The 11,007-nt window shown below is 30.9% G+C and overlaps 2 protein-coding genes across 2 annotated transcripts; both read left to right on the top strand.

Annotated features, from left to right (window-relative positions):
- The first annotated feature begins 1,520 nt into the window (after positions 1-1,520).
- LOC105765141 (21 kDa protein) lies at positions 1,521-2,420 on the top strand. The gene has a single exon (XM_012584092.2). The coding sequence runs from the start codon at positions 1,569-1,571 to the stop codon at positions 2,187-2,189; it is 621 nt and encodes a 206-aa protein (XP_012439546.1). The 5' UTR covers positions 1,521-1,568; the 3' UTR covers positions 2,190-2,420.
- A 6,085-nt stretch (positions 2,421-8,505) lies between these two features.
- LOC105762534 (21 kDa protein) lies at positions 8,506-9,305 on the top strand. The gene has a single exon (XM_012580292.2). The coding sequence runs from the start codon at positions 8,510-8,512 to the stop codon at positions 9,122-9,124; it is 615 nt and encodes a 204-aa protein (XP_012435746.1). The 5' UTR covers positions 8,506-8,509; the 3' UTR covers positions 9,125-9,305.
- Positions 9,306-11,007: the final 1,702 nt, after the last annotated feature.

The following is an 11,007-nucleotide window of genomic DNA, read 5'->3' as shown; positions in this document are numbered from 1 at the left end:
ATATCATTAAATTTTAAAGATATAAAATTATTATTATACACTCGTTCATAGAGAAATTATTTTATAGACCCTTCTCACCACATTATTCATGATCCATTTTAATTATTTAATTATATTTTTCAATAACATATGTTTTTGGTAATTTTCTTATCCTACACCCAAAATCCTGAACTTTAAATATAGAAGAAAAGATGGTTGTAAAAGAAAATGTTGGAGAAGAAAAGAATTTAAAATGATTAAAATTTGTAAAAGAAGAAAATATGCTTGTTTATAATTTAAAAATTAAGTAATTTAAGTAATTTAATTAAAGTTAGAGAAGATATTAAATACAAATGAGTATATAATAATATTTGTTATCTTAAAATTTAATGACGTGACACTATTTTATTGGCACCTAAAACTATACTTTTAAAATGATCCTAATATAATTTCTTCCCTTTTAGAAATACATAAAAAAAACATTTTCAAAATATATATAACATTTCAATAGTTACAAATAAAAGTTATAAATAATTAAATTCTATTATCCCATCGTATTTTATATTAGATTGTTTTATAAAAAATTAGTGCACAAATACTTTATAAAAATTGATATTCTTGTTATGCTTGGCTCAATGGACTGCTTCTGTCAATGCAAAACATAGATAGTCATTAAATTTCATTGTATCCTCGAGGTTCATTTGTTAATAACTTTTTTATACACCATACCATATAAGTGAGGACGAATAGAACTAAAAAAAATGGATACACGACTTAAAATTTTTATTAATTTCTCTTAAGTTTATCTAATCCCACGACCAAAAATAAATTGGTGAGGAATTAATAACAGAGTTATGGGATTTGCAAATAATAATGCTGATAAATATCTTCAGATAATAGTGACTGCACAGTGATCGCAATAAAACCCAATTATATATTGGCTAGTTGGCGTGATTAGCAATTTATATGCACATTCATCGAGGGTGGCTTGCGGGTGAACTTGAAAGCTTATCTAGTTAAAAACATCGAAAAACGGGAGGAAAGCAAAACTATGAGCTACTAGTAATCAGCTTGTGCACTGACTGCAAGCTCGTGTTGCGGTGTATTAAACTCCATGCTTCATTGTGGTCTAATGCAGGGTTTCTAGGAATGTTGTAGGTGGCATTAGTTCATGATATTTGCTCCATGAAAGACCATCCAAACATGTATTCCAGTGCATTTGAACCTCCATCGATGATGTTTGACTGTCAAAGTCAAATCTTGAGCTATTATTGTGCTTTTGTCACCAACATATTCATTTTAATTATAGTCTGCTTTTAAAAGCAAAAGAAAGGAAGATTAGGCCAACAATGCCTTGTCGCCTAACTTAAGGTAAAACAATAAACAATCACCGCAAAAAAAGACAATATCAATAAAGCAGTTAAAGGAGGAAGTCGAAAGAAGGAACGCAATAAACATTTTATTTAATCCAAAAAAGACGATATAGGAAACCCACCTTTTGATTTCCCTATAAGTAATTAAACAACTCCACACTCTATATTCATTTCATCAACATCAATTCTCAGTTTTATCTCGTCTTGTTCAAAGACATGGCAAGATTAGGCTTTTTCGTACTAGTTTTCTCCTTCGTGTTTTACTTGGCTGGCATAGCTGCATCTGCTTCTACGACAGCTTTAACCCCAAGGGAGTACATCGTTGCATCCTGCAAAGCCACAAGGTATCCTGCGTTATGCGTTGAATACCTGTCAGGTTATGCCAACGCGATTCGAAAAAATGAGCAACACCTGGCTCAAACTGCCTTATCAGTCAGCCTATCCGGGGCTCAATCAGCTGCAGCTTATGTTGCCAAGATGACTCATGTGAGGGGCATCAAGCCTAGAGAGCGTCAAGCAGTGAAAGACTGTATAGAGAACATGGGTGATACAGTGGACCGACTTAGCCAATCAGTGAAGGAGCTCAGCCATATGGGACGAGCTGGAGGTGAGGGTTTCATGTTGCACATGAGCAACGTGCAGACATGGGTCAGCGCTGCACTTACCGATGAGAATACTTGCCTTGATGGCTTCGCAGGCAGAGTCATGGATGGAAACGTCAAAGTTGCAGTGAGGCGCAGGGTTGTCCATGTCGCTCAAGTTACTAGCAATGCTCTTGCATTAGTGAATCGCTATGCTGCAAGACACCGAGCTGCTATATCTACTGAGAAGCCTTAGTTTCAACCTTAAAAAAATCTCCGGTTTATGTAAAAAAACTGCTCTGTTTTCCAAAAGTAAGGGTTATACCTGTCAGGGTTTTGTCTAAAAGGATCTAGGGCCTGCTTGAATTACATGTAACTATATCATATAATGAATCCAAGTGTGTGCTAATGAGACCTCCTTGCCTTGTATGATAGTGAAGTAATTAAGTATAATGGAATAATATGCTACTTCTGGTTCAGCAACCAATCAGATCATTTCATGCCAAGATTCGCATAATCCGGAATTGTTTTTGTTTGTAAAATGAACAGGTTGTGGATCTGAAAGTGAACTTATGAAAGATAATTCCAAATTATTACAAATGGAGCCGATTGTGACAGTTTAAAGTTTCGGTTTGAGACATAGCATAAGTACTGACTGTCCCTAAAACGTACGTATTTCCAGTGGTTTTGCTTGTCTTGCATGTGAATTCAAAGTAGCGGACGACTTGGATCTTCTCAAGTTTGGCCAATCAATAATCGACATTATAGCAGAAAAAACCACAGTGAAAGAAAGGACAAAATTTGAGCTCTGAATCATGTGTATTGAATATCTGTGAAATATACCATTATTTAAATCTGTACCTGCTCCTCAACTTTGGATTATAATAATAAAATATGCAGAAAAGGAAAAGAAAAGAAAAACAAAGAAGATATCATGAATGCATATGTCTCCTCTTTGATGAAGTGGAGTAGACAAGCTTATCTCTTTCTGTAAAGACAATCATAAAGGGTCAGTCTCTGAATCTTCCAAAGGAAATCTTTAAGACTGAGACTGGCAATTAGAAATTCATGAATGGATAAAGAGATTACTACAAGTCCCCACAAAGTGAAATGAGACCATGTGAAAGAACCAATTTGCATAGGAAAAGTAAATGGAACTGATGATCTGATCCGACCACAAGGATGTATATATAATGTGCCTTATGCTTTAACCTTAAATGTTTCTTTAAATCTAGCTTGTGGTTTAAATTTCTCTTTAATATCGATCTAGTACCGATTTAACATTGAAAATCTTTCTTCTACTTATACTGTTTTGTTATTACTGTGGTCCGTCTTCATTAAGGAGGGCCTCAGCTTACTTTGAGTGGGTGGCCACTAGGTTCTAGAAAAATCACAGATTTTTATCCTCAGCATCGATCTTCATTTTTCTTTTTCTCTTTCTTTTTCTTCTTTTGAGAAAATTAAAGACCAAAATGATTTGGGTTGGCACAGATTTGTTTGACTACACGCTAGGGTTTAGATTGGATAACTCCTCTCCCTTGCCTAAATTTGCATAACTCATAAAGCTCCTACATTTGCATCTGCCGACTGTTTTTTCTTTTTTCTCTTTAAATATGAGATCAATTTTTTCATTAAAAATTCTAATTATTTTCGTTAAAATTTACCAACACCTCTTTTTGTTAAACCAAGATTCTTTTCTTCGTTGAGATACATGAAGACTAATTTTTTTAGAGTATGTGTTTACCACTTTCATTAAATTGTCTTGAAAGTTTAAACTTGAATTTTATTTTTAAAGTGCAAAATATTTTATCACTGCACCTAATATTTGTTAATTATTTTATTTTTTTCTATTTTTGCATTAGACAAGTCAATTTAAATTAAAATTTTGAATTAATCAAATTGATGAGTGTTATTTTATCAACTAAATTTGATTTGAAATTTTATCGAATCTAATAGAATGAAAATAAATTTGAGTCAAATGAAAAAAATATGTTGAGCGAAATTGAATTAATTTATTTTAATTAAAATAATATTCATTTATATGAAAGTGATATAAAATTTACCCCACTCTAAAATTATAAATCACTAAAATTTACTAACATAATGACCGTGCTTGGTATGCATGTATTAAGACTATGAATCAACACTATTATACTTAAATATTTAGCGGCGTTACTTCAAGTGTGACATGTCAGTTGTAATATTTTTTAATGTTATAATGGAACACTTGAGTATTTTAAGGATCGAACCCAAGGGATTGCCAAATTAGTAAATGTGTTTATTAAGTTAATTACAAGTAATTACTAATATAATTGAGTCGAAAATTATTAATGTAAGTTCAAATAACATAAGATTTGAACTATATCTAAATTAACAAATAAAAATACTAAACTTTCTCCTTTTTTACTAGAAACAATGAAGATGGATTAAAATGATGGTTGAATGAGTTATGGATTACTAAACTAATAAACCTATGATGATTATATTGTTTGCTATTGTTAGCTAGGAATCACCTCTTGATCTCATTTTAGACTAAAAGATACCACCTAAGCTCTCCTCTCGGTCTCACTTAGTCATATAGATCTCATCTTGGTCTAACTATTCGGCACAAGTGTATCAAATTCCTACATGATAGAGTCTCCTATCGGTCTTTTCTATCTAAATCTTCCACTAAATGCGTCAATTCTAGTGTAATATGCAATTTAATACATTTGAACAAACAACCAACAAGGCATAGTTAATAACTTAGCTAAGTATCCACTCATCAATCAACCAATACAACAATTTAGCACATGATTAAACTCAAATTCCACACAAGCATTTTAACAAACACATGGTAGGCATAAAATATAAAAGATAAGGGTTTAGAAAATTCTCATTAATAGATATACATCCGATGAAGCACGAGCGTTTAATACATCTCCATCCACAATGTTTCCAGCAAAAATGAAGAAACAAAAATACTACAACAAAAAGAGAATGAAATAAAATGAAAACATAAACTAATTGTGGGTTTGAATGGACGGTGCGGTGCGTTTAGCTTACTTTTTGTCTTACGCTACAGTATCTAATCTCACTGCCACCGTTGTTTTTATTCTAATCGAATGTAAACACATTGCCCATCCAAACCCACCCTAAGAAATATAAAAACTAAAGAACAAATGTTCAGCCAACAAAATCCATCTTCAAAAGCTTATGAAGTAGTTTTTATAGTATACTAACATTTAAACTAACATTGACCATTATGCCTTTAAATGAAAAAAGACTTAAGTTTGTTTGGACACAAAATTGACCCTGCAATTTTTCACTCGTCAAGCAGCAGTATTGCAACACCTATGCTTTGGTGTTGCAACACCCAATGATCGGTATCGCGACACCACTGGAGTTAGCCTCAATTTTTTCACTTCAACGCCTTCAGGGGTATCATGACTCCAAAGGCTCAGTATCACAACGTGGGCTTAGTGTCGCGAAATCCATCCCTCGTTATCACGACTCCTATGACAGTGAGCTCCATGTTGATTTGTTGTTAAAGTTTTGCATCCACAAGGTAAAAGGTCTGGGTGTTGCGACTTCCATGGAATCAGTGTCGCGATACCCACTCTAAATTATGTTTTCCTCAAGGTTGGGTCAATATTATCCCCCTACACCAACTCAATCACATCGTTAAGTTCCTTATGACACCGTTTAGCCAATTTGGGTCTCAAAAGGGACAAAACTAAACAAAAACATTTACTAAGGTTTGAAATTAAAAATCGATAAAAACATGTAAAATATACTTAAATTGCTTGAGAATAAGGTCCTCAAGTGTACTAGAGAACTTAACTTGACATATCAAATTACGATAGATCACAAAACTATTTCAATTAAATTAATATTTAATTTTCATTTTAATTTTAATTTTAAAAAATATTGTAAAACCTTAAAAACTTTTCTTTCTTTTTTTCCTCCAAGTCGTTTGTTTTTTCTCTTTTGTTTTGCCCGAGCTAGCTGACACCCGCCTCTCTTTTTTTTTTTTGCTCCTCATTTACTCCATGGTTTTTTCTCTCTTTTTAGTTTGAAGATTTATTTTGTGGGTATTTTGTTGTCTTCAGAAATTGTGATTGACAGATGACAATGCAAATTGTTACTGACACTCCACTAGCCACTAGTATTTTCATTTGGAAAGTGGATGGCCCTTCGTTGGTTTCTTAATATGTTTATGTTTTGAGAGTATTTCAAAACAATAAATAATTTCACGAGTCAGTTTGGACTCGTACTGTCTTAATTTTTATATATTTTTTTGTTTGTTTTCCATTGTTTAACAAGACTTCACATTTAGAATTTTTTGTCTGCTCTTGTAGCACGTTTTTTAGTCTTTCTTTTGCAAGTGATTTTAGGAATGATTTTGTCATTGTCTTCTCCAGTCTAGTGGATGCTCAATTCTTTTGTCGATTGTTGCCCGCTTTGGACTATCCCGGGTTGATTTCTTTATTGTATTAAGTGTTTGCAATCACTCCAAATATGTCGTACTTGAGTTGTGATAGAGTCAATTATCAATACGCCATAATGTTCATTTGATGCTGAGGTTGAAACTTTTATTGTGTTGATGGAGCTTGTCCTTCACCTCTTACGATGGGTATTTGTTTTGTTTTTTTCTTTCGATTTATATGGTTTCATTTATGGAATGAATTAATGAATTTCTCTTTAAAAAAATTTACCAGATTTTGATTTTTGATATTTTCGTGCGTAAAATTAACTTGATTTTTGTTGTTAATTCTACTAACATTTGTACATGATTTTAACTGCCCATGCGACATCAAGGTAGTTAAAAGATTTTTAAAGGGTCCAAAGCTTGAGACCAACGGAACTGCAGCCATGATAGATTAGAGCGCAGATATAAGTGATTCAGTGCAGGAGCTGCGAAACATATATCGGATATAGGTGAACTCAGCATTGGAGTAAGAGGAGGCATAGCATCAAAAAGGTGGTGAAGCATGGCCATGGAGTCTGATCAATTCACCAAACAATGTATCTTTTGTTTTACAATTTTCATTTCATGTTCTGACCCAAGTTAATTTTCCATTAATCTTTGAAACACGATGACCCTGTTATGAAACTAGCAGTTAAAATAAGGCCAACCAGAGACCCAACGGGTAACCTAGTGCCCATGGAAGAACCTAGGCCTAGTCTTTTAAGTATTTTGGGTCTTTTGTATCTTTATCTTTTCTAAAGAAACTCGAATAAGGTAGCCAACTATACTGAGACTTGATGATAATGTCGGATTTCAATATTTCTATACAATGTCCATGCATTCCTTAATATCACAATACACGGCCAATTACTTTTTTTGTGAAATTATAAATAATTAAATTTCCGTATCCATTTTGCTCAATTTTGAAATTAATTTTTTATATTTTAATTTTTACGTAATTTAATATCTCAATTTCTATAAATCTATATATTTTTTATTGTTAAAATGTTCACATGAATTTTTAAGAATTAATAACATTATTAAATCTAGTTCATTAAGAACTTTTTTTGCTAGATGTTTAGTGAGTTATTTTTAAAATTTTAAAATATCACATTAATAAATTTATTTTAAGAATTTTAGCATTGTCAACAATTAGATCTGATTTTGTAAATTGAAAATAGAGAGACTAAATTCTTGAAATAAAAGTATAAACTAAATTTCAAATGTACAAAAAGTAAGGACACTCGGAACATATTTTAACCTTTAAATTCTTAATCTATAATTTAACCAATTAATAATAATTAACCCAATAGGAATACATCATTTAAAAAATTTGAAATTATAATTTTCATACAATAACATCTATTTGATACCCAGCCAAAGATAGGAGTCATGGATTGTTTGATATCACCAATATTTTGGGGTATATAACAGCATCCGATGGATGAAAATCTTCACTATAATCTCCCCTGCAATCATTGATTTAAAGTGGCTGCCCATTATCTTCCATATGTGTCTTAATTGTTATCGTAAACCGTACTAATTAGTATATCTTTTTGCCTTGCCTTTGATTTCTTGATTAATTTAATGGTACTGTTTTGGGTGATTGAAACTTGGGGATATTCTGTAGCAGAATATGCAGGCCATTGACGACATTAAGCATTAGGATGTTGTGAATGCACGTTCATTCTCTTTCGCACATAGGAAAGTCACAATCTTCTATTATTTAAAAAATCCTGCAGTTTTGAGAAGTTGATGTCTTCATCATCATCTGTCATCGAGTTATTTTAAATTGTATTTTTCAATAAATTATGGTTTCAGTGAGCACAATTTTGTGAAATAATGTAGAGCTAGCCGACCTTTAAATCGGTTTGACTCTATAACACACATGTCCAGCTTGTTTCTCCCTGAATCATGGATGAAAAAGTATGGCTAAATAAACTAATTAAGTCGTAGGTAACATCAATATTCTAAGAGAAGGTAATAAGTAATTAATTTATAAATTTATAATATTAATAAAGAAATTAATAATTTATTGAATTGATATCTGTAGGTTATTTTTTCTATAAATTAAGACGTCCATCTAAAAGAGCATTTGAGTTTCTTTCAGCTTATACCAAGAGCAAATGGCAGCCGCTGGTTCTTACTTCTCAATAACTGCTCTCATCATCCTCATTCAGCTCGCAACGAACCTGAATTCATGTTCAGCTGCGACACCGATCCGTCACAGTGGAAGGAACACTCGGTTTATTAGAACCTCTTGCCGTACTACCCTTCAACCTAGCTTGTGTTTCGTTACCTTCTCTCGATATGCGACCAGAATCGGAGGTAGCCCTAGGTTGTTAGCCACCACAGCCCTCTCCTTGGCATTCAACACCACTCGTTTCGCTACGAAATCAATGATAACCCTCTCCAAACGCCACGGGTTGAAGCGCAGAGAGGCGGCGGCGTTGCGTGTTTGTGTGGAAGAACTAGGGGACTCTATCGATGAGCTGAAAGACTCAATCGGGAAACTAAGTCGGCATGGGGCTGGAGGCAGCACTTTCCGAAGTCAAATGAGTGATATACAGACATGGGTGAGTGCAGCTTTGACTGATGATGATACCTGCATGGATGGCTTGTCTGGGAAATCCATTAACCGTAAATTCAGAAGTAGAGTGAGAAGACGAGTAGTGAAGGTTGCTCATTTGACGAGCATTGCTTTGGCTTTCGTCAACCGCTATGCTGCCACTCATAAATGATATTGCTATCTGTGTTGCCCATTGAGTGAGGTTTTTCGCATTTACAGTTTTTGCAAATTAATGTACCCAATACTTTTGCTTTTGGAATATTATTCATTGGAAGAAATTGATGCTTGAGCTAAATTTGCAATACCAGAGTGTTGTTTTCTTTAATTATCTTACTGTTCTTCTTTTAAATTTCTTGTACCACTTTCGAAGATTAATAAGATTTATCATTTATTCAGAAATGTGATTATTTTAATATTTTTAATATTTTGTCAACAAAATCTTTAACTTTTGAGATTCTATGTTGTTAAATTATGTTCGGATTCTCCGTTTAGATTTTATTTTACTTTCAGTCTAAATTTAATTTGTAAAATTTACCCGCAACGTTTCGTGGTTTTTCATTTCAGCTTTTAACTTTTATTTTTGTTGCAATCTCACTTATAACATTGCAAAAATATCATCACTAATGTGATCTTTTATAATTTAGAAACTTTATTTAAAAATATATTATTTAAAAAATTAGTAAATGAAAATATGGCTTAATTCATGATTTAATCCCTCATTTTGGTACATAAACTTTTTTATTCCAATTTGGTACCTAAAATATCAATTTCCTCTATTTTTTGCCCATTTTGTAATGAATGTTAAAAAAAATATTAAGCAACTTTGGCCAATGAAAAAACACGTGACATGTTTTGGACAATGAAAAATTGTCATGTGACATTTAAGTTTATTTAAAATTAAAATATTAAAATAAAAAATTATAATATGAAATATTAAAATATTAAAAAATACTTTTAACTTTGACCGACCTTAATCGACTGTTGGTCGGGTGTTGATCGGCCACATGATGTAATTAGAACACACCATGTGTCATTTAAAAAAAATAGTATTATATATATTATATTGATTTAAACGTAAAAAAATAATATATAATATATAAAAAGTTTAAAATAATTTTTTATAAAATTCTAAAATATATAATTATAAATTTTAAAATAATATATAAAATTACAAAGGTATTTAAATTTCATGTAATTGCAAAAAACTTGAAATTTAAATATTCTTTAGAATTTTATAATTTTATAAAAATTATTTTTAAACTTTTAAATATTTTTGAAAGTTTTGTAATAATTTTATCAATTTCAACTAATTTCTTTGCAATTAACGTGTTTTTTATAAATTTTATTTTTCTATATTTTTATAATTTATATGTTTTTTCTAAAATTTATATATATTTAATCTTTTATATTTTTAATATGTATTGCATTTAATAAAAGAAAAAATTTGTTTTTTTCATAAAAATACGCTTTGTGATTGGTTATAAGATTTTTTTAACATCTATAAAAGGATGACTAAAAATATGGGTATAAATTATATTAGGATCATCCTAAAAACATAGCCTTTAGGCATCAATAAAATAGTGTCACATCATTAAAATTTAAAGGTAACAAAGTATTATTATACATTTATCTATATCTACTATTTTCTCCAACTTAATTTAACTTTAATGAAATTACTTAAAATAATTAATTTTTAAATTATAAACAAACATTTTTCTTTTTCTTTTTACAATTTTTAATCATTTTGTTTTGTTCGAAGTTAATATTTTTTATTTTTATGCAACCAATTTTTTAAAAGAAATTTAGTTTTCATTTTAAATTTTCTATTATATATTTTTAAAAGTAAAAATCATATTGTATAGAATCTTCATTAATAAGAAAAAGTTTCTTATGTTATTTGATTTTTTTATGTTAATTACTTATGTTTTTCTTTTAAAAAAGAAAACTGAAGTTGGAGAGTAGGTTGAATATGAATGGGTGTATAATAATAATTTCATATTTTAAAATTTTGATAGTGTGACGAAATTTTATTGGTACCTAAAAAGTTTTAGATCA

This window comes from Gossypium raimondii, chromosome 12, assembly GCF_025698545.1.
Source record: "Gossypium raimondii isolate GPD5lz chromosome 12, ASM2569854v1, whole genome shotgun sequence".
Lineage (NCBI taxonomy): Eukaryota > Viridiplantae > Streptophyta > Magnoliopsida > Malvales > Malvaceae > Gossypium > Gossypium raimondii.
This window is presented reverse-complemented; position numbering and strand designations above follow the sequence as displayed.

What these genes read in the sequence shown, in the direction of transcription:
- LOC105762534 (XM_012580292.2), top strand. Translation starts at nt 8,510, where the DNA reads ATGGCAGCCGCTGGTTCTTACTTCTCAATAACTGCTCTCATCATCCTC.
- LOC105765141 (XM_012584092.2), top strand. Translation starts at nt 1,569, where the DNA reads ATGGCAAGATTAGGCTTTTTCGTACTAGTTTTCTCCTTCGTGTTTTAC.